The 25,015-nt window shown below is 39.8% G+C and overlaps 1 protein-coding gene across 4 annotated transcripts in view; it reads right to left on the bottom strand.

Annotated features, from left to right (window-relative positions):
- Window positions 1-25,015, bottom strand: part of rabgap1l (RAB GTPase activating protein 1-like) — a 95,811-nt gene that overhangs the window by 23,394 nt on the left and 47,402 nt on the right. For all 4 annotated transcript variants that reach the window (XM_035648872.2, XM_035648871.2, XM_035648873.2 and 1 more), the window contains 5 exons: window positions 13,601-13,714; window positions 7,417-7,491; window positions 5,119-5,244; window positions 3,146-3,289; window positions 724-765 (listed from right to left, as the gene is read on the bottom strand). In XM_035648872.2, the coding sequence (XP_035504765.2) occupies window positions 724-765; window positions 3,146-3,289; window positions 5,119-5,244; window positions 7,417-7,491; window positions 13,601-13,714 (501 nt within the window). The remainder of the gene's footprint in view (window positions 1-723; window positions 766-3,145; window positions 3,290-5,118; window positions 5,245-7,416; window positions 7,492-13,600; window positions 13,715-25,015) is intronic.

Genomic DNA, 25,015 nt, shown 5'->3' with positions numbered 1-25,015 from the left:
TTAATAGAGTTTATAAAATGGTAGTGTTTGGTCATTTTATCTTGTATTTGTAATGCTTGTATAAGCATATGTTTAGTCAGCATTTATCAAACCACATAAAAAAAATCTATTCTTAAAAATATTACATTTTCTGATTATAAATGATGCAATATTTGATCAAATATAAATAAATTCCCCACAACACAAAATCCAAGATGTGTGAGATTCTGCTCAGAATCTGATAAACGTAGACTGGCAGCAGGTGAGACACATCCCGCATGATGTTTCATATGATTAGTCTTTTCCCTTTCGCCTAATTCGTCTCGAAAGAGAGCTTCTCAATTCAAGATGAAGTTCCTGATATTAGCACTAGAGGGTGAGGAATGCCAATGAACTTAACCTCTTACCAGGAAACAGTCCACTTCCTCATGCACAACATCTCTTCTGCACAATCATGCCTCCTAAATCCTTGCTTTGCACTTATTTCCAAAAATGTCACAACAATTATCCTGTTTCTTAAATCCAGATAGATTTATCTTTGGTGCATAAAACAAATTAACTATCCATCTGATGACTAAAATGTTTAAAAATGAATTCATTTTATCCTTTATTAAACCAAAGTGGATCTTAAACCGAAAAAAACTATATTGGCAGATTTAAAAGAAATGGATTTTAGACACACACTTGATAGTTGAGCTAATATTAAGAGGTGGTTACATTCAAATGAATGAAGCGGGCACTAACCTTCAGCAAGGCCAGGGCTACGTTGAAGATGATGTTCAGACCCTGAAAAAGAGGAGGATTAGATGTGAATACAGAAAAAACTGATTCGTGTTCATGTTTGTCTGTGTTATTATTTGTGATTACATTATCACCAAAACAAAACATTTTCAGAAAGGGAATTTTATAGTAATTTACAGCTGCACTATGCGGCTTTATATTTTGGAAGCTTCCGATGGCTAATACACGAAGCTTACCTTCTCAAAAATATTGGTTTAATCTCTAAAGGATTGTAGACAGGTAAAATATCCCATGTTGGTGAATGAAGCTTTCCTTATCCAATCTGTGGCTTAGCAGATGCTTCTGATTTCTTACCGGTTACAATTTTTGGAAACAACTTAAAGAAACAAGATTGACAAAAACCTGCAGGAAAATATGACCTTTGACATATTTTACAGTAAGTAAAACATTCAGCATTCATACTATAAATGTTGGTTGTTTTTGAAAACTACTGAACTAATCATTAATATATTTAAATGAAAGGATGCTAAGGCATATCTTTTACAATACAGAGTACACGTAGAGAGGCGTCAAATGATATATGAACATAAATGCAGTGATAGTGTGATTTTTTTAATCCACTCCCTCTTTTATGATAAAATGACAGTGATTTTGGCAGAGAAAGAAAGAAAATGTAAAGCTGATGTCAGCACTGCAAGGGAACACCCGTCTCTTCCGTCTCCATGACAACCAATTCACATGGCAACACAAGAGCTAAAAATATCTGGACAGCTCTAAAAATAACCGGAGACAAAGAAAAGACGGGGAGCTCTGCCTTCAGACGCCTGTCTTTGAAGGCCTCAAGATGGTGCTACAGGGCTGAGGCAGGATCAAAGGTGTGCATGAGAGAGAGCAAGATCATCGCTGAGCATGAGTATCTGAGCGAGACAGATTCATGGGCAGAAATATATGAAAGGAGGGAGATGGGGAAATAGGCAGGGGGATGCCTGAAGGTTCAAGAAAGCAAAACATCAAAAAAGATTCATAAAGAAACAAAACGTTTACTCAATATGAGGAGGGAAGCCTTGGTCCAGTAGCTAGTAATATATAAATAAATAAATAAATGGTTGGGCGGGAAAATATAGTTAAGAGGGAAAAAATAATTATCAACATCAAAACTTTTGAGGAGAATTGGTCAAACAAAAAACAGCGGCTGACTGAGAGATACAGTAGGAGTGATACATAAAAGGGATGAGGAAAAAAGATGATGGTGAAAAGGATCAAGGACAGAACATGTATAAAGAAAGAAGATAAAATAATACAAATAAGAAGCAAACGAGGAAAGAACCAAGAGGAGGAGAGACGGCAGGAAGGGTGCAAGAGATAAGAATTCTGGTTTAACGAGCAGATTCTCATCATGCGGCTCATTGGGTGAGAAAGACCTGGGAAACTTTTAATTGTTCTGCCCGAGGACGATAGGCAAACAGAGAGGGGGGAGGGAGGGAGGGGAGGGGGGAGTGGAAAAAAGTGAAGGAGGAAGGCAGAATGAGAGAGAGGGATCGAGGAGGGAGGAAGTGGAAAGAGCTTAATGACTTGACTGATGTTTAGGTAATGAAACTTTAAAAAAAAAAAAATTTCAATAGGGAGCAACAATCGGTCAACAACTGACTAATGTCTAATAACTATTCTTCTATCTTTATGTTATATTTGCATCTGCAGAAATTACCGACCGGGAAGTGTTTGAGAGCGTTTTTTCAAAATGTTCCTCTCACTGTTTGACTGTGATCTCTGATCTCAGGGGAAGAAATTGAAATATAAGGACGTCACTGCGAAATGTCACTGGACGTTTTAGACGATAGAATGAACAACTTTTACAGTGAAAATAGTCACAGTATTGAGGAATACTGTCAGTGACTACAAAACACTATGGGTAACCGACTGGAGGTAAACTAGCGGGTTTTGGAAGAGTAACGCTTCAGAGGAGCTTTTTGTAAAAATGATTCAAGACGAATAGGAAGCAAGCAGTGATTGTGATCGGGTCAACAGTGATTGTATCAACCCTAAAAGGCCTGATTAGTGCATCCCTATTGATTATGTTGGACAGACTGAAGGACAAAAAGCAGATGGATTAGTGCTGATGCTGGTACAACGCGGTTTGAAATGCTCTCTAGCTTCTAACCACTGATTGCTGGTCAGTAGAACCAGCAGTTTTGACGAATTGCTATCTCTCCATCCTTCTGTTTCCTTTCATGTCGCCTTCCTACTACCTTGACGGTTATCATCCTCACCTCTGACCTCTGCTACAGCCTCCCTCTTCACAACCTCCTTATTACTATTTCCATCTTTCCAGAAGGTCGACACTTCCCTCACTCGTCTCTGGACAATGTGGACTAAACAACTCTACCGGTTCTCCTGGAACAATGTCGGGCTGTGAGTCGAATTGTACCTCGCAGAGCAGCAGGTCGGTGATGTGGAACACCATGCACAAAGGGAACTTGGCAGTGAAGAGGGTAAGAAACCATTGGGAGGCGTACATGTGTGCCTCCAGGTTCAGCTCCTGGAAGTGGGACCACAGGTCTGGAAGCTGCTCCTGTAGGAGCAGATAGAAGAGGCGGAGGAGGAAGTTGTGAGATGAAACAGGAATTACAATATATAAGTATGTGACTCCGGTTGTCATTTCAATTTTACATTATTCCATTTTTACTCATACTTTATTTAATCACGCTGTCGTACAAGATTAGGATCTCTTTCAAGAGTGAACCAAGAACAAAAGAAAATGTTGAAGAAGACCGAAAACACAGTTTGCCATTTACAAATCTGTATTGAAGTTTGCAGAGCTTAGCTGTTTCATTATCTGATTCATTGAATGCAAACAGCGCCAGAATTCAGCATTGTCCATGTTATACCATCATATTTACTTTCATATCGAATGAGTGGAAAAGGCAAATTCTTGTGAACATGTTTTTGTCATGAGGAGGAAAAGACCAGTGTCCATACAGTGTACAGTGAATAAAGGATTCAATTAGTCTTCATAGCAATCCACTTTGGCATCTAACACTTCGTATATGTCACATCACACCTGACGGGATCAGATAGTGAGCTCCCACTTAAATGCCAATAATAAGCAGTCAATGCTAACCTCCTTACATGGATCTCATTAGGTCGATGCTAACCGGGTGCTAACAGAGTTGATGCTGATGCTGAAAGACGACTGCTAGCAGGGCCAGGATGGATATCAGGGGAACAGACAGAATGTTATTTAGCCTATTGAGACTTCACATCTCCCTCACACGGACCAAGAATTAATTCTTGTTATACTCTATTAATTTCTGTGACAAGGAACAAGGCAACAACAAACATGTTCAAACTCCCAGATGATGCAATCACTAGTAATAAGATTTAAAAATGTGAACGTGATCAAACTTTTCTTGCTCTTATGGAAAATGTGAATATAGTTTGTATTTGCAACGTCCTTCCTTTTTTTTTGTGGCGCCCAGTATTGGTTCGTTGCACAAACCTTGCACTCAGTTAGTAATTAAATGAAACAGCCCAGGGGACCTTCATTCTCAAGAAAGTAAAAATGTTGGAAAATCGAATCTTGCCTAACTGAATGTTCCACGAGATAAGTCTTTACAAGAAGGATGGACGGATGGATGTGTAAAGTGAATTACATGGCATTTACACTAATGACACTGTCTGATAAACATTTCTGATTTTGAGCTGTAATTGTGATGGACCCTGTGGCTGAATCATTTAAATGTCTGCCACCAAGCTGTGGGATTAATAGTTTCCTCAACCATGGCCAGAGGTGACTAAAAAAACGTGGGATGAATAGAGAGAGAGAAAAAGAGTTTTGAAATGGAAGAAAAATGTCATAAATATTAAAAAACTTATATTCAGCTATTTCTATAATGACAATGTTAGGTGACACAGTTGTGTGGCTTGGATTGGGAATGGATCTCTCCCCCAGTTAAATCAGTAAAAAAATATCATATGTTAGAAAATATGTGGTTCTTGATAAAAAAAGTTGAAGGTACAAGCTTGTGTACATAAAAACTTTGAGTTAGAAGTTAACTGCGTCTCCCAATGTGCCTTTTAAAAAACAAACATCAAATCATAGCGTTTAAAAATTCTGTCACTAAAGACAGGAGAAAGATCAAGATTAATACTCGTGCTGCTCTGCTGGAGGCCAGAAGCTTGAGGCTACATTAGCTGCTACTAGGTTAATAAAGACATTAAGGACATCATTTAAAGAAAAAAATTGAAATGGGAATTAATAATTGGGTAAAATATTTCCACATTAAGAAGCCCCTCCCCCTTCAACAACTCCTTCATCCAACGGTCTAACCGTCCGTCCATCCAATCTTCGTAATTATACATCACATTTTCAAAAACTACAAAAATCGCTGCATCACTTACCTGCATTAGCCTCTCCAGCTGGAAGAACTTGCAGTGAAGATCCTCAAAGTTGTTCTTGTAGAGAGCTCTGAGGCCATATTCATACATGATTTTCACTAACACACTGAAGGCCTGTTCCTCGGGCATCTGCAAAAAAACCCCCAACGACATCACCTTTTAACAACTGGCCATGCACAATGTAGAATGTAGAAGCACAAACCAAAACAAACGGAAATACAGTGTTTGGAGCTCTTGAGGACATTTGGTGGACGAGACAAGAAACAGATCCATTCTTTATCTTGCCTGTCAGTTAAAGTTGGGCACTTTCTTGCTACCAGACCAGGCTCAAATTTCATTTAAAGAGATTTTGGTCAACTCCTCCCATCTGCCCCTTAAAGCAGATGGAAAACTAATGATATTTCATCTTCTACCATATCAGACAAGATTCAAATCAACATGGAAGGACAGAAGAAGGTGACGCTGTGAATGACCTCAGAGCACATGCTTGAAGGTGTCTACGTGTGAGAAGATGTTTCATATGTGAGCATGTTCTGCGTGTGTCAGTGTATACAGTAGGTGGCTCGGATGAATGGAGGTAAGAGGCATGAGAGAAAAGCTTAACACTGTTTCTGTGTGCATCTGTGAGGATATATGGGTCTATTTCTCCTCACACACACACACAAACACACACATTGCAGAGAGTGAGCTGAGGTGATATTTAATCAGAGTGACAGTGTGTGTTTGGGGCTGAATGGGCTCCTGCAGGTAAAGCTGAACCCCTATTAATATTCCTGACATCTCCCCTATAACCTCTCCCTTCTCCCTCTTCCTCCTCTATAACCTGTCTGCCTCCTCCTCCTCTATTACCGCTCTTTTTGTTTTTACTGCTCCTCCTCAAATTTACAGCCTCCTTCTCCATAACGTCTTCCTGTTTTCCTCGGCCCTCCTGTTTTCCGCTCTCCTCTACAACTCATTATGCATCCTCGAAATATTCACCCTAGCTCTCCTTCCAAAATCTCCTTCCACAATTTCCTCACTCCACTTCCTACTGACCTCTTCCCTACTCTTCACTCCCCTTCTCTTTAGCTTTTGCTGCCCTTGACATTTGGACTTCAACCAAACTTCCACCGCCCTCTATCACCTGCATATGTCACCTCCTCCGTCTCTGCCCCATCTGTCTTTTAACACCTTCTTTAAAATAAAATTTCAGGTGTGTTTTACACAGACACGTTCTGACACGTGCACAACCAACACTGAACATATAGGACAGAAAAAAAAAGTTAACTTAGACGTTTACTGGAAAAGGGAGATATAGAGCTCTGTGAATGCCAGTGACCTTGAAAAAGTGCATGAAAGCCTTTCCACCTTTTTCTTACTCCTCATTTTCTGATATGACACTGTCTCGTGCTTTCAGCTTTACCTTCTTTCACACTCCCTCATTCCCTCTATTCATCCAAATCATTCTGCATTAAACTCTTTTCATTCGAGTGGTCAGCAACTTTCTTTTCAGCCAGAGAGATTCTTTCTTTCTCCCTCGCTCTCTCTCTCTGCGAGCCTCCATTGAATCTGTTATATTGCCTTTGTGCCGTTTTATTTCACTTTGAACAAGCCAACGCACTTGGTTTCTGTAGAGTCAGTGAGGTGAAGGTGCAGCCGCACAATGCTGATGTATTATCTTTGTAACGGAGTTAGCATTGATCATTTGTTTGCCATCCTCAAACAAAGTCCTTTGTGGCAAGTTAACATTCCAAAAGCTCCAGAGAGCTTTTATTTTTTACATTACATGCTTACATTATATTCATTAGCGGACGCTTTTGTCCAAAGCGACTTACAATAAGTGCATTCAACCATGAAGTGCAATAATCATGCTAGTACATAAGCATTTCTCAAATCAATTATTTTGAAGGAATGGGGCAAGAGAAAGGCACCAGGAGAAGGTTCTCCTGTAAATGTATAGGTCAATTTAAACGATACATTTTAAAGCTTTAATATGATGTTGTGGAGAAATTATAAATATATATATATTATATACAATATTTCTATGAATATGTGAATAAAGCACAAAATAACAGCAAAAGTGTGACGTGACAGAAATTAAGTGACTCAACTCTGGCAATTGTTGATAATTTGTGCCGTATCAAATAATAATATATTGTAGACTGTGATGTTGTTTCTCTCAGTCCAAGTCTGCATGTGTGTGTGTGTGTGTGTGTGTGTGTGTGTGCATTGTATCAGTCTACATTATACGCATATCTGATGCATTGTGTTGATTAAAGAAAAGACCGGCGCAGTGGGTGGAGGGATGACGAGTTTACTCACGTGCAGCAGAAGAACAGCGGCGAAGAACGACTGACCCTGACAATAACCAATTTCCTCATCATAGACAGAGTAGGCCTGTTAGGGGAAAAGAAAGAGAGGAAATATTCTGTCAGCCAAACATCAGAACTCGCTGACATCAATAAACATTTTTCAAAATGTATACGTTGATGCTGTAATCTTGAAACCTACAGTTTTCTCTGTCTGTTCCCTTTCACTTAAACATGGTCTGGTATAAATTAGATAGCAATAGATAGATCACCCTCCTTGGCCCAATAAAACTAGATAACATACTTAATAGTAATATCAATACTTAGCAACATCATGGAGACGAGAAATGTGTGGTGATAAATTAAGAATCACATTTTTGGGGGCGAATTGATTGCGTAATGACCTGTGATGTGATAATGGGCTCTCTTACAGCCAAGGTGATCATAAACACACTGTGAGGATCAACGTCAGTCTGAAAAATACTCACACCCACATAAGCAACTATAGATAAACACTGATTCTCTTAAACAGGTGCTAATGACACCTCAAAAACTATACCATCGCCATGGTTGCGACATCACTGATGCAAGCGTGAATATCTTTCCCTCGCTGAATGAGTAATGTGATCCAAAGGGTTGTTTTGTTCTACCTTTGTCAGACTAAAACAACCCGCATTTTATTTTATTTCTGAAGCCTGAGGGACTGTAAATTGATAAGGGCAACTTTGATGTGTAGGAGAGATGTTTCCTTATTTATCTATAGGAATTGCAAACATTCTGGTACAGTTAATTCCGTGGAAGAACACATTTCAGTGAAGCAGTGGGGTATTTTGTGCCTTGCACTACAGAATTGGGAGAGAGGGGTGAGCGTCAGCTGACAGGCAGCCAGTTTAACTGCTACATGAAGCATTAAGTGTGTTTGGTCATGTTGCTAGAATTACTTGCTCTCTAACATAGGTTATGATAAGAACAAGAACAGTAATCAACTACGCTTGAGTCCTCCTGACAAATGAGTTTCTTGTGACCACGTTGTATTGTAATATTTATTGACGAGTCTCATTTTATCTTGAAAAGCCTAGTACCTTGTTGATCTGCCAGCCGGCCAGCAGTAGTCTTATCACTCTAATGTGAAGGTTGTAAGAGCATCGGTATATGCAGGAGACATTTCCTAAGAGAACGGTTCTCTCCGGTACCAGGATGTGTCCCTGCAGTGGGGCTCCAAACAGGGATAAACCACCTCTCCTGATCTCTACCTATAACCTGGTGGGAGAAAACCAGCCAGCCCAGAAGCTTAAACTGTTCAGGTCAACAGGACCAGAAATGAGCACAGACCTAGAGAACTCTGAAGAGATGAGACTGATCATATTCCCTATCGCTAGGCAGTTTTACTGCTGGTAATGTGATGGTGGAGGACAATTTCATTTGAACATGCTTATCCTGTATATTATGTATTTCATCCGTATCCAAAACCACATGAAATGAGTAAGATGGTAAATTTAAATACCTTCCTCACAGATATGTTGGCAGGATGCTCATTTTTTGATGGACACATTAACCGTAGCAGCAGTGCAAACCTGCTTACATTGGGTTAAAAGATTATTACCCCACTTTCCATGCTTGAAAAATTGGTGTGGACATCCAGAGCTCCACTGCTGATCTGTTTGGCTAATTTGGGGTTTGATGTGGAGGTAATGGAGAAGTCTTGTGGAGCTGTCTGGAGTGTAATCTACAAGCTGACATGCTTGATGGAGTGTGGCATTCACACTTCCCCAACTCGGCTCGGAGAAGTGCATACTGACAGATGGATGGGGGAGGTCCTGGTGGGTGAAATCTAAATTTGTTAGCCTGAGCAGATATAAGGCACAGAGGGATGGATTATTACAATGTATACGCTTTGAGTTCATTTTTTTCTTCTTCTTATAAACAACAGTGCAGATTTTTTAATGAAATGTGTTATTAGTCACAAAGTTGCACTGACAAAAAAATATGTAGGTAACAGGTTGATTCCACTATAGAGAGACAAAAATGTAGTCAGAACTTTTACCCCTATTTTTTATGATCTAATGTTTCAGATTGTTCAATATTTCAATTTCCATTGACTTTATAAAAATACCACTAAATGTCTCGACTTGACAGAGTCCATTAACAGCAGAACCGAGCCAGAACCAAATGGTGAAGTTTTTATACAGAAGAGATTACTGCTAAAAAGTTGGAAGAATGACTGAAGAAGAGACCACTGATGATTTTCCTAGATATGAAAGAAACCAAGTTGATGCAGAGTTGGTCAATTTTCATCGGAGTGCCATAGCTGATGCCAGTTTTTTCCCAATATATGGAAACCCTAACCCCCCAGAAAAACAAATAAAATAAATGTTGGATGACAGATTGCACTGAGCTTCATGGGCAGGTGAAACAGAGGCTAGGCCCCATGTGAAGTCATGACTTCAAGTCTCTGTAGCCTAAGTGACTATTAGTGGGCATCTGTTCTCTCAGTGTCCTTAAACAAGATAATTAGTTAATAAGTGTTTCACTCTCTCTTTGCAGTCCAAGTTCTGTTTCTATGGTCATATTAATGTTATGTGTAATATCACTTCTTCATTTTACAGTAAAAACCTGTTTCCTGCTTTTATAGGTCAAGGGTCAGTTTTAGCTTCACAGTAGAGAGGGATTCAGTGAGGCAAACTTTACATTTAAGAAATCCTGCTGGCATTGTGTTTCCACGTATATGGAAGTCTGATCAGAATGGCGGTCACCAGGATATAAATTAGTATCGTGAATAACATGCATGGAAATACTCAGTGAGCACTGAGGATACGCACCATTAGCTTGGTTGATGAGCCATGTTAATGCTTTATCATGTTTGCTTTTTTCCCCCCAGCTTTGTTTAAATTCAGTTTCCATGGAAATACAGAATAGATGCTCTTTATCAGTTTACCTGAGAGTCACCGGTTTTGAATCTCCCCACACCGGCTGAGAGAATAACATTCTCCTAGCCCTAAAAAACCCACTGACTGCTGCAGCAGGCCTAGAGTGACCACCAGTAGACAGTCTGAGGTTGTACAAGTTAGCCGGAAGTGTGACTGAGAGGAACATTAACAGCGAATGAAGCAGATTATCACTGAAAAAGAGCATGGCGTTCAGGTGACCTTCCCCGGAGAATAAAGGTTAGAAAATAAGACTACAGGCTTATCACTGAGTAAGATATGAAGATGAATATAAACTTTGTCCTGGATCCTCTGTGCCGGTAACAAACTCATGCCTCAAGATCCAACCAACCTTATCAGCAGCAAATCTACATGGATTTGCATACAAATGAAGGCTGGCTCGCCACTGACCTAGTTGGGTCTGAACTGGATGCTAAACCTTGCTGACAGGTTCTCCCTGAGTGCTGACTGGCCAAACTCTGCTTCTGCAGCACAGGGATAATACAAACGGAGCAAAATATCTGTTTGATCATTCTCCAACTACCTTTTATTTGAATGAATATCTATATTTTATAGATAGTAATTCTCCATTTACTGCTGACTGTAAAATAAACTACAAAGGCCCAGCAAAGGTGTGAAACGTTTGTACTTGTGCTGTATAGTTAATTTATGGTAGATCTTTTTAATTGATTTTTTTCCATACTTGTTCCTCGTGATCAAGGTTTGTTATATGACATGTTGTCAGGGGTTGGGTTTCAAAATCAAGACCAGAGAATTCTATCTATTTTTTTCTGAATGTGTCTCTATGGTTAATACGTTGCGTGTCAAGATTTTTGATTTTTGCATTGACAAATTATAAATTATATTAGAAAAATTATTCTATAAGTAAATGAACTTCACAGGTATAAAAACTGTAAGTTGTTGTAGAAGTCTACCAGTATCAGGATCCGCGAGCTGTTTTGTTTTTGTATAAATGAAACTATTCTGGTGATAGGATCATTGAGAACTCCCTCTAGCTCACTCCCCCTCTTGTACATGCAAATTTTACATTAGTGTTTGTTTTTTTTGTTTATGACAGAGCAGCAGGATATATTGTAGAGCAAAGCAAGGTCATCTGTGCATAACAGCCGTCTTGGTTGAGTTTACAGCTGCAGTCAGACTAAGACGAGGACAGTGACAGAGATTAAGACTGGCTTTAATACATTACAGTGATGCTGACCTTGCCTTTGGTCTGAAAAATAATGTCTTCCCAGTTAATTACTTCATGATGCGAGTCCACTGTGACCCTCTCCTTACCGTTTTTACTTATTCATTTCAATGGCAAAGCAGAACTGCTGTTTAGTCTTATATTGGTACCAAGCTTGTGGATGACGATGATTATATCATTGTACGTTAAATGTATTCATTACGTACTGTGGCACGATTGACATTATCCATGGTTAAGAATGCGTGACAACACAGTTGATTCTCAAGGTTGGGCTTGGCATATTTAAAGTTTAACATGTATCTCTAAAATACATAAATTATCTAAAAACTCAACAATTTCAGTTTTGTTTTCAGCCTTTTCACATTAAAGAGACAAATTGGGCGATAATCACCAATGAGCTCCTGATGGCAGCCATAGATACCATCTCAAATCCTCCTTGAAAGATCAGTTCCTATTGGAAACACTGGGACCGCTTTTGCTTGGTTTATATCATATTTCTTCGGATCCCAGTACACCTTAGTTACTGGTGGTGTTCCGCAGGGCTCTCTTATGGGCCCCTCTTATTTATTATTTACCTTCTCCCTTCGGGTGAGGTGAAATTTTGAGGGAATTTGGGATTAAATCTTATTTTTAGTGTTACGCGGATGACAACCAGCTCTATTTATGCACCATGCCTTCTTCTACTTTTCCACCCCATCCCTTTCTGATTACTAACTTGAAATTAAATCCTGGCTGTCTTGCAACATTTTCTAATTCAGTAGCAATAAAACTGAGGTTCTCTTTGTTGGTACTAAATTGATACTTTCTCTTAGACTGCTGACAATTCTACTGTGGTTAGGTAGGGTCTCCTGTTCTCTCTGGTCTTATTTGCAAATCTCTACACAAACATAAATTGGTTCAGAATGCAGCTGCTCGTATCGTTACTAAAACTGCGTCCATAAAACACATTACTCCTGGTCTCCAGATTCTCACCACAGCATCTGCCCGTTTAACTACCATGGGGTCCAGAGCCTTCGGTCGCTCTGCCCTTCATCTCTGTTCTCTCCCATATAACATTCATCCATTATGACAATCAGGAATATCTCTCCTCCTGCAGATCTCGTCTCAACATGCATCTCATTAAACTGGCATATTTGGTTGGATTTTTTTCCACTGGTTATGGTGGAATTTTATATCCATTTATTGTAGTAACCGATTACTGCTTTTTTGGTGATGCGTTGCTGCTTGTATATTTATCTGTCTTGGTGGATGTCTTTTTGAGTGCTTTGAAAGGCGCCTATAAATAATTTGCATGAAGACAAACTGAGGTTCTCTCATTTGAGATTTTCTTCTAAATTTTAGCCTCAAAGTCATCTCCTCAGGATCAGCCTGGCAGCACTTTGCAGAACTAATAATTGCATAATTCAGAATTGTTAAAAGGATGAATTTACCTCTGCCACAAAAAACATCCAAATCTTAACCATTCAACATAAGCCTTAAGTTTTTATAATAAAATCACAAATCTTTCTGCTAACCCAATTTCTTGCTTCAAATTGGATATTCAGAAACCATTTTTGGTGGTTTGTTTTAGAAAAATTAGCCAATTACATAACAACCACCATGTACAGTATTTCCACTTAGAAAATTGGAAGAAAAGATCAATGACTGTCCACTGAGGGTTGCGTACATCCTGTATGTCATGTAGGAAGGGTTCATGTTAATGTTGCAGTGAAGGCGAGTACTGTCAATTATATATTGCAGAGCCAACATGAAATGCCAAGAAAATTCTTGCTGAGCCTTGCCAGACCACAAACAGAGAAAAAAAACGAATGACTGGCTTAGTAGGAACTGACACACAGAAGAAGAAGGTTAAGCACATATTTCAGAATTAGATTTTCATCTTACTGCATATTTCAAAAATGTTCAAACCCAGCATTGAAGAGTTTGTACAAAGACGCATTCTGCTCCATAATGCCATAAAGAAAAGGAGGTCACATACAACAATACAGTGCATATTTAATCAAATTAAAAGAATTTGGAAGTTACTGACAGCCAACTACAAGCTCAAGGTCATAACTCGAGCTCACCTTGCAGATCTTGTACAGTGAATCTTGTCCATCTCCGTCAGAGTCCTTGAAGTAGTCGTGAGCAGGGAAGGTGCGGTGGATGTCGCGGGTGATGACACCTTCCTGGGCTGAGTCCTGCAAAACACATGGATTACAGGGTATAGACATGTGACCAAGTTCCAGTCATGTTCAGTTTTCTCTCATGGGTGAAGGAAATGCAAATTAAAAGCAGTTTTCTCTGAAACAAACAGTTGTTTCTCAATGGATTCATGAGTTGCAAGAGAAGCAAAGATTGATACCCCCTGCAACGGCACACTCCCCAGGCCTCAGTCACATAGTCTGCCTTTTCTAATCCAGAGCCACTGCAGTGTACACACATACCAAGCGAGGTGGCTTGTTTTCCTGTGTGCTTCTCACTCACAAACACACACAAACAGCACATACACAGGCAATCTGCCATCCCCTCCCTCACTTTCTATTCTCACTTTCTAAGTTGCACACTGTCACACACACAGTGCAAACAGTACCACAGAGAAGACTGGCAGCAGGGCATTCTCCAACAGCTCACTGCAAGCTGCAGATAAACCAGCCCTGAGCCTGACTGACCTTGATGTGTGTTTGTGTGTATCAGAGACAAACTGTGAGACTTGTGTGTACAAGAGCAAGTGTGAGTGAGAAATTTCATCTTTCTTGCGTCTTCCCTTTCCTCTTTTACTGACAAAAGAGTATGTGAGAGGGGAAAGGCGGTCTGCTGCATGTTTGGCAAACATAGCAGAATTGTCACGCTCATATTGTGAAAGGTCAGGAGGTCCCTTATTTTTTTGCTAATAATGAGGACTGTAGACTTTGTCCCGGTCTCTTCCACTGAACACGTGGATGGTTAGCATGAACATGAGGAATGATTAGAGCAAAACTAAACAAACAACCCCTTTTAGAGGCCATATGCACGATGAGCCTTTTTTCAGTGTACATATTTCCTATCGTTGTACACTGAGAACTTATCCTTTAAGAAATTAACCTTTCTAATGTCAGTGACCTTTAAAGACAAATGTTAAGTGCATATTTTTAACTCTACAGCTTTTTTAATGGCTGTTGTGCAGGAGTTTCTTGTTTTTTTAGAACATCAACAAGTAATTGATTACTTGACACAAATCTGCAACAATTTTAAAATTTTGATATCAATAAAAAAAGTTTATTACAGGCATTTTCTTTCAAATATCGATATTTGCTGGTTTTATTAGTATTTTACTACATCTACATACATCCTAATATATTAAATATTAATATACCAAGTAATTGATAAAATGATTAAAACAACTTACAGATTAATCACATGAAAATATTGAGTTACAGTACAGTTGTCCTTGAATTCAATTTCATTTAACTAATGTTACATGGCCATTTGTTTATATCGCTGTCGATTTGTTTTTGTTAGTCATCTAAGCCTTTTTCGGCTAATATAATAATATAATAGAACACAGACATTTGTAATCTCAAAAAGAAACCCAGCCAAAGGTTTATAACAGAATATTGACATTGATAATAACAACAACAGCCTTTTAGTAACCCACTTTATGTTTGATATTGCAGTCAACAATAAGCTAAATGTAGTAAAATGTTTGCATGTAAACAAGTATCATACGCGCGCGCACGCACGCACACACACACAAGCACGCACGCACCCACACACACACTAATGGGTTTTCTAGAAGCTGCTGGCAGAACCGTGTGTAATGGTTTAATGAGATTTGTCGTGTGGAGGTGGTGTGCAGTTCTGTGTATTATATGTCGGAAATGGAACTAACCGTTTTACATTGTGTTCCTTATGCGGCAGGAATGACGGCCGCGTTGACTGTCCCCCCCTAACATGTTCATGGTTGTCTTAAACTGACAGCAAAACACATTTTTTAAAAAGTGACACAAATGACTGATAAAGTACATTCATCAGTTCAAAATGACTGAACATAAGGTGTATCTGGATACCTTGAGTTATATATGGAAAGGATAGTTTTCAAAGAAAGTAAATCTCAATTAATAGTTAATCTGAAGCACTTCAGATTGTTGACAAATCAAATAGTTCATCAACAGAAAATTAACCAATTATTTTGGTTTAAATTTTAAAGCAAAGATCTCACTGTGGGCTCCAGTAAATAGTCTGCTACATTTTACCAAACGAAAATACTGGTGATTATCAGGTTTAGCTCTACTTACATTAAGGCCATACAGTACTAAACTGAGGCTTACACTGACATATGCACCCCCCATTCCCACAAAGCGCACTGATAAATTAAAGGGTGAGTTACTGGATGTTTTTCCAATACTTTTATTTTGTACTAGTAGTAGAAGAGAACAACCACATATAGACAAGTTCAATTAATTATTCGGCACGTAAAAACATTACTTTGAAATAATTATGGTCTAATGATAAATGTCTTACAGTTTAAGAGTTGGCCCATTAATAAGAAACCAATTTGTGACACTGTAATTACCATGGCAACATCAGCGAGGACCACTCCGAATCTGGTTGACAGTGGAAGTTGTAAACACTTTGATTTAATAAACCATGCATGCCTCTACTAATTAACAGCCTCATTACTCAAAAAAACAGCACACAAAAAAAAGAGAGGATAGGACGTCCTCTACTCTGCTTAATCTCCCTCAATCCGTCCTTCTTGTCTTGAAGCATTTCTATGTCTTGGCGTCATTCTCTCTCTCTCTGCTTTTCATTCTTTCGTTGGATTCCCTAATCCCATCTCCTTTATTCCTCTACTTATTTATCTCCTCCTGTTCTCTACAGCCACGTCCTCCCCTATTTTTGACTTCATCTTCTACTGTTCCATCTCTCCTGCTTTCTCCAGTTCCTTTTCTTCCCAGTTATATACTTTTTTTCTATTTAATTTCCATCTCTCATTTAAAAAAACATGAAAACACATTTAAGCCATATGGTCTCAGTATGCCGTCTAACAAGACCAGCCTTTTTTTCTCCGAGTGATGGTTCACATATTTCATGCACCAATGTGCACTTCCTGCTATTAAAATAACTGCTGTCCTGCTGAGCTGAGGAAAAAAAATACTGTACACACATACTGTAGAGAAGTGTGTTTAGTTTATAGTGTTTGCTAGGTGTAGAGTACATGAATAGGTGTATTCAACTGTGATGACTATATCAAATGAAGGCTAATTGAGAAAAAATTAAATGAGATATGCTAACTTATTTTTTATTAGTTACTTGATTATTACTGTTTGTGGGAATGTTGATGTTAATCCATATCTATCTATCTTTGATAGATCTGTCATTATCACCATAGGCAAACACTCATGGGCATAGAATGAGTAAGTTGTAGAACGTCTTCCACTTATTCACGTCACTGTCGTTCGATTTGTTTTACGGTGGACTGTTATGTTAGATTCACTGCAGCCCTGAGCTGATTAGTGCATGACTTTTTCTTTCTAACTGAGTTATATGCTGCTTATTGGGATGGATGTGAGGGCTGTGTGAAAGTGTGTGTGTGTTTGGTGAAACTGTCAGCTCTTTGATCTTTGCAGGGAGGCTGAGCTGAGGTGCTCATGAGACACTGCAGCCTCACAAGCGGCAACAGTTCCCAATCACAGTGCCCCAGTTCAACTTTGCTGGTATACACTATTAGTGCAAATACAAATGAGAGAATAAACCTGAAAACGTGCAGGAGCAGTACTGGTTCGGATAATCAGGATGAACCCAACGATGCCTGCGAGTACCAGTGGCAATAATGTGTTGGAAAGCCCAGGTCAAAGAACTCTGACAGTCTGTGCACAGATACCTTATACTGTGAATTTTGACAACAGGCTCTGTACTATAGGCTTAATGGGGCAAATCCAAAAGTATATTTTCTCCCTGTAACGCCACACACTGTACAAAACCTGCAAGTCATCGTCTTCTAAAGCTGAAAAGAGTTTGAAGTTGGCATTGACAGCTAGAAGCAGAGAGCTAAGCGCTGTCAGCACTTCCTCCATCATCCAAAAAGATCTTTAGCCTGAATATCTTTCCACTGCCACCACAGGTGAGTAAATGGAGACAGACGGAGAGATCCAGAGGGCCGATAGCCATGTGTTCACTGCATTTAGAGACAGGGGTAAGGACAGGGCTGCAAAAGAGAGGCCGCATCATATCTAAAGAAAAGTCTAGGCTCTTTTTGGTTCCAGGTAATCCTCTTAGTTTTTATGTTCCTCTTTTAGTTGCTGAAAAAGAGGAGTGGTTGATGGTTTGTGGTGCGATGATTTACACCAAAAACAGAAAAGGATTGCTGGATCCTTCCTGAATGGCAAAACCAGTGCATGCGAATATCAGTTAGCTGCTCCAGAGGAGTGACGAGGCAAAACCAAAGAGCCCATTAGACCATAAAGCCTGTGTAAAATAGGACTATATACACAGATATATGAGGGTATGACCGCCAGTCCATACACATGCACACAAATGTGCACTGCTGGATGCAAGACAGCAGAGATGTCAACGCAACCAAGTACAGGCAAACTTTCATTTAGACACAAACACTTATCTGTCAGTTGAAACTACAGACTGTTACACGAAAAACAAATGTCGGCCGGCGCACATACACTCACCTTTCACCTGTACACAAATGAGCACGGATGAAAATAATTTTTTGAGGGGAGATATCAATGTGGAAGCATTAAAAAGAGCATCAAAGACGGGAGATTACATCAACACTGTATACAGCATCAGTCTGAACTGTGAGTGTGAGTGAGTGTGTGTGTGTGTGTGTGTATGTGTGTGTGTGTGTGTGTGTGTGTGTGTGTGTGTGTATTGTTTGTACCCATCAGATTTATTCCCTGGTGGCTTTTAAACTGACTAGAGTGAAGGCAGTAAAACAAGACAGGAAGGGAAAGGGAGATGGAAGCAAGGAAAGAAATAGTGGTAGAGGAAAAGAGCAAGGGTGGGAGAGAGGGAGAAAGAGAGAGAGAGAGAGATCAAGACAGATAACAAACAGAAAGAGACAGATTGAGACAGAAGTTGAAAAAGAGAGAGAGATAAAAGAGAGGGCAGAGTTATATGTAAACAGAGTGGAATCAGATGCTTCCTCTAATTGTAGCCTGGGGGCTTGTTGGGCAGACATACCATTACTCAGACCTCACCCACAGGTAACCTACTTAACACGTGCAGCTAAAAATAAAAAGTGCTGATGTGACCGATGTGTCCAAACCTGCACTCCACCTCCGCAACCCTCCACATTCAACAGTCAAGAGGGTTTGTTTTTCTCTGTGTCTGGAGACACATTACAGCCATACAAGAGTGTCCACACGGGCAAATCACGTTTATTCATAAATCATGGTTCATTTATGATTGGTTAAGAATGTTGTGTTTTGTTTATTCGTATTTCAGGACTTACTTTCAAAATGTAAATGTTTACACGATATTCTCGAGTTTGATCTCGAGGATCAGTTCTTTGGTCAAGTTTACAATCGCGTCTTGGAAATTCATTCCGTTCTCTTTGCTCACCCTTCTTTCAGCGATTATCTATTTAGCACGTTTTCATACAAATGCAGTTTGAAGTATTTAGGAAAAAAGGGTTAGGCTTACAGCAACTGAAGCAGTGTAGAAACAATCTAACTGTCGGTGGTTAAAAATGTGATGATTAGCTGCTCTCTTCTGTTTTAACTGAACAAAAATGCTTTCAGTTTCAGCCACAGCGTGTGAAAAAGAACAGACTCCAGTGGCTGAAACTAAACTGCTTCGGCTGCAATACTTGAAGAGCAAAGCAGTAAAAGGGCAGATGTTTAATGGGGGCTATTTTAAATGTTAATCACTGCCCCAGGAGCCGTGCCTTCATTTATATTAAGCTTGGAGGCAACACAAAGCGAACACCTGTCATTTTACGATAAAACATATCATTCAGAAGTGGGTACAGCGGCGTTGACACCGGAGTTGTCCCATGTCAAGTGTGCTCCTGCAGCCAACAGTTAAAATCCTCTGTCCACTTATTGTTTGCCTACCAGGCTATTAGGCTCTGTTAGCTTCCCCTCTGTCGCCATAGGGAGGGAAGATAAAACCAGGCACATTTAGGACCACCGGTCACTCCTCTGAGGTGAGCTGACACTGAGGACTCGTGACCTTGGTGAAGTCTAGCCTCGCTGTCCCACTGCAAGTCTCTGCGGTATCACGTAGACAGGTCAGGTTTTTTCCACTGAAATAAAACCGGGCTGTACCTACAATGGATATGCTACTACAGTGTACTGTGGTACAGTATCAGGACTCACTGTCACTAAGTAGAGGAGAAGAGAGGAGACATTTGGACTAGAAAACAAAACAGGTACATTACTAAACCTCTTACTAACAGAGTTAATGACATATTTGAAATAACTTCTTAAAAAAAAAAGAGCATGTTAATAGTTCTACTACTACACCCTTTTATTAACCACATGTGTAGTGTTGTTTGATTTATAATTGTTTTACTTTACTGCATTGTTTTAATGCTGCATTTTAATGTTTTATTATTAGTGTTCTATATTACTCCCCAAAAGTCCACTGGGTGGTCATTAAAATGTTTAGATGAATCTGACAGCTGTGCAGATGTGATGGGCTACACAACAGTGGGGGGGTTACATTGTTCTAAGTACTTGGGAAAAACTTCTGTTGGGGAGCGATGAGTATGTCGCTGACATAATAAGACAGAAATTTGAAACTAAGGACAGTTAAACAGAATTGTTGGGTTTTCCTCCATGCATCGATGTTAAAATCATTGTTAGGGTTTTGGGATTTTGTGTCTAAAACCCAAAGGTTTCTGAGTCTAATCTTGTTTTTGATTCTGAAGAAAGGTGTTAATACTTAAAGTATGACCGGCAAAGAAAAACAGAGATATCGTGTATCATAACTTCAACCCATCTTCAGAATAACTGAGTAAAATTTATGCCAACACTCATGAGAGCTTCGCAGCACAAGGTCAATATGGCAACATTTCGTTTAGAAGCATGAGTCAGTCTGTCCATCAACAGCAATCCTGTCAAAATGCCTTTTGAACAACATAATAAACCACCTACCTGCTCTCACATTCTCACTCTCTCTGGATTTAAGTGGTGGGTAAATGATTAAAATGTAAATATGTAAAATCGCAGAAGCAGCTCCATCTCCTTATTATACCATTCTGCCGAAAGCAGCGAGCTATTACGTTACCCTTCTCTTCTGACGGTTATGTAACTCCTGGGTGTGGATGGGGCCCTCGGGTGCTGGCCGGTGAACCCTTCGACAGAGAGAGGTAGCCAGGCTTTCCTAAACCAATGGGGTGGGAGCGAAATGTGCCAGGTTCAGGCAGCTGAACACTCAGAGCCCACTAAGTCCCGGAGTGACAGCCCAGCCAATCAGATGTGATGCTGCTGGCGCTTAACCCCTGGAGGCAACCGTGAAGACAAATTGCTGGATACAAAGTCAAACTGAGTGTGTAAACTAATTACAGGGGGGAGCACAGCTAGACAGAGAAAGCTAAATGTTTTACCTAACAACTTCAGGAACTGCCACTTGTGTTGAAACTGATCACTGGATAAGATAACAATGTCCTAGCTGGTCTATTCCAATTGTATTATTAGTCTGAAGCGGTACATACAGAATCTGACAGCAAAAACATACACTACACACAAGGTGTCAGGTGAAGGAACAATCATGGTGAAAGGTTTCAAGAGATTTTACCACCAAAATGACATTCCAGCATCTCTCACTGTGTCAATATAAATACTATATTTGGTCGAATAAATCTCTTGACAACCACAAACAAACTGCACTTAATTGATTTATTTGGGAACCAGTGTGAGAGCTGAAGGAGGAGAAATGAGAGGGTTGTATCAGTGTTAAATCAGCACAGGCTTTTGGATTCTAATAAGAGACAACATATTCACCTTTATCCCATTCAAATTCAGAAATAATTATTGATTATTTCTCCTCAGACTCCACAAACTAAACTGCAATCAGCATTGTGTCAATATGACTCAAATCAACTGTACGTGGGCGTCTTAAATGGTCCAAGCAGCAGGTTTCTCAGCAAGTTTTACTATAAAACAAAATCCTAAAGCTGATGAGAACAATCTTTATAGATCTGTTACTCATCTCCACATACTGTCAAACCCGATTATTGATCCTTTTCTCAGTCAGAGGGTTTTCTCAAGGTGGCAAAGTTGTGGATCAACTGCATTAATTCAATGCACTTCAACACCATTGCCTCGGATAGGAATGAAGAAACAAAAGCAAGTAATGTGCCATTGAGTATTGCATCGTGGGATTAGAGACCAGAGACTGTGATGAACCAGCAGAAGGGGTGTTAAAGAGCACGTCTGTCGCAGTGCATGACCCTGGAGCTCCTCCATGTGAGAGTCCGGCAGCATCGTTTGTATTGTTATGGAAATCAGAGGCAAAATGATAAGATCGTATGAGAATCTAGATGATAGAGAATGAAAAGCACTAATATAAAGGATGACGAAATTATCCAAAGAGGCAGACAGACAGACAGACAGACAGAGGGAGGTAGGCTGAGAGAGGAGAGGTAGCTAAATGACGGACGGCCAGAATATTAGCGAGGCTCTTCATTGTCAGGTCAGTATCGAACATGACACACTACTGCTTTTGGGATCACAAACACCTCAAATAAAGTCAATGACACAAAATGAAAAGAGAGAGAAAGGAGCAATCTAATAACTGCATAAACCAGCACCTGTGAAGTTATGAATAACGTGATGTGACATCACCTTGATTGTCTTTAGAGAAAAAAGATGCATCTTCGTCAGAAAGAAACAAGAAACACACACACACACACACACACTCAGAGGAAGTATGAAAGATGAAGATGGATGCTGTTCGCTGCTAGCGCTCTGCAAACTTTTCCTTGTGAAGGTTAACATAAAATGCTTTTCAGGCAATTTAAAGGTCTGCCATTAATTTCCACTGAGGCACCTCCTGGCTTCCTTAGAAAAAAATCATTTGGGTTAACACCCACTGTGCTGACTGAGGTACAAACTACTGTGTACAGTATATCCAACGCCTACGTTGTTTTTTCCAATTGAATTTTGAACATAGCTTGAATCATGTTCTCCTCCTTATAGGGAAGGCCAGACAATCTACAATATGGGGGCTGTGAAAAAGTCCTTTTCGAAAAACTCCCAAATAAATGAGTGAATGCCTGGATGTTTGCAATGAAGAATTTAGAATGTAAAGAAAGGTGCTAATTGCAAAAGTAAGACAGGCAAAGAAAAAAACACAAGACTAAGTCTTTTCTCTTAGTCATACGACTGCCAGTCAGCCAGGCCTGATAAAGACTCGGCCCCTCCCTGCAGACACACCTGGCTCGATCAAACACTCCTCATCTCTCTTCATTTCGGTGGGACACAGTTCAATAATCTATTGGTGTGAGATTCAGAGGACGGCGGCCCAGTAATTAAAAACCAGCTCCCCCTGAGGCCTTTGTCCTTGGTTGCTGGCGAGGAAGTTTCTGCAGGCTTCCCTGGAGGTTTGAGGGATGAAGGGGGGGGGGGGCAACAGCTGGCCCACGTGGCAGATTGCAAATACATCTCTCTCTGTATCGCTGCCGTGGCATTTTAATGGTTCGGCTGGTTCTGCATTTCAGTTTGCAGAGCTGGAATTGCAGATGCAGCGTTCAGGCAGAAAGCAAAAAAGGCAAGCTCAGCTTGCAGTGAATTTGGTGACAAGCACAGAGGTTTGAGAAACACTTGACACAACAGCGAGCTGAATGCTAACAAAGCTGTTACTAGGATTAGAGCTTAATTCAACATTTTAAAATATACAGCTAAAAATATTAAGAGATCATGGCAATATTAATCAACAACTGATTAAGTCATCTATCAAAGAAAAACTGCAAACATTTGCTTGCAAAAGGTCAGCAATTCTAATCCAATTTATTATTTTTCCATATTTAGCCAACAACTCCTCATAGTCCGCTAGCTGTCAATTCTAGCAAAGTAGTTTGATTAATGATGATTGATTTTCTAGCAGTTACAGCAGTAAACAGTATATGATGACATATGCATGTTTTTCTACATCATACATTTTATCCATGGTATCCTTTTGATCAGCTAGACCAGTAGTTGTTGTTGACACCTTGGCAATGCACAACCATGAATTTGTGGAGTGGAGCTTCTAAAGGAGCACAACAGGGAGGGTTGTATTTATTTTGCTGTTGATTCAAAAAGTCTTTATCCAGAAACTCGTATATATATATATATATATATATAAAAATTTGTGTATGAAAAGGCATATATATAGAGAGAGAGAGAGAGAGAGAGAGAGAGAGAGAGAGAGAGAGAGATAGCTAGATCTCTATCTCTATATATAACCAGAACTGTGAAAAGCATTCTGTACTGTTTTTCTCTCTCACACACAAACAAAGAGCATCATTGACAGAGGTCAGCAGATAAATCCACCATCCCAGGTATCTGTCATTTCCTGTGTTGTGGTTTTTTTACGGCAGAATACAAGTTGAATCTCTTTTATGTGGGGACAGAAGACCCCAAGGGATGATAGAGGTGGAGTGGAGGGTCAGACAGTCAGTGGGTCCACGAGAGAAGACGGAGAGACTTTTGTGTGGGTGTGTACAAAGAAATGTTGTGTCCGCATGTGTCGACGGGCCGGTCTCTTTCAATTCACCTTGTGTGAAAGTCAGCCTGTGCAGTATCCAGATGCATATGCAACACTTTCTTTGGCTGCCTCCACTTTCCTTCCACTGCATGTTCAAAATAAACGCACGTTATAAATAAAGAGCCTGCAATTTTGGAACCGATGATAAGATCAGTTTTAATTGCACATTGTTTATGAACTTCAAATAAATTCTCTGAAACCTTAGTGCCTTTTCAGACTCAGGGTTTCCATAGCGACACAGAACCTCTTAAGTCCTGTGTTCAGTTGGGAAGAACCAGCAAGACAATGGGGACACTCGACTGTAACCAGGGATGTGGTTCTGGATAGCTTGCAGTTTTAGCCATACACATAATGACAGGGAAAGTACAGATAAAACGAGAAAATAAATATTGAACATTTTCTGGACAATATAGAGAGTGCAACCAAAGGATAAACATCTAATCTTCTCTAGCATTGAACCTGTACCACACGGTGTGGCTTGGTTTTAATGAAAATGCAAATGCAATGAATATTTATACCTGTACAGTGTATCTAATGTGATTCTAGGTTTTGAAAAAACAAAAAACAAAAGCAGCACCTAAGTAGTTGCAGATTTAACAGCTAACAATACAACAGTGTCTTATTTCTGCAGGTTTTTCTGGTGGACATTCATCATGCCAATCTCCTCTTCTACCACATCGCAAAGGTTTAAATGGATTCGGGTCTTGTGACTGGAGAGGCCACTGAGGTACATTGACGTCAAGTTAATGAAACCAGTTTGAGACATTCGCTTTGTGACGTCCTGCATTATAATGCTGGAAGAAGCCATT

This window comes from Scophthalmus maximus, chromosome 13 (genome assembly GCF_022379125.1).
Source record: "Scophthalmus maximus strain ysfricsl-2021 chromosome 13, ASM2237912v1, whole genome shotgun sequence".
NCBI classification, from domain to species: domain Eukaryota; kingdom Metazoa; phylum Chordata; class Actinopteri; order Pleuronectiformes; family Scophthalmidae; genus Scophthalmus; species Scophthalmus maximus.
Note: the sequence above shows the minus strand (reverse complement) of the source record. Positions and strands in the feature narration are given on the sequence as shown.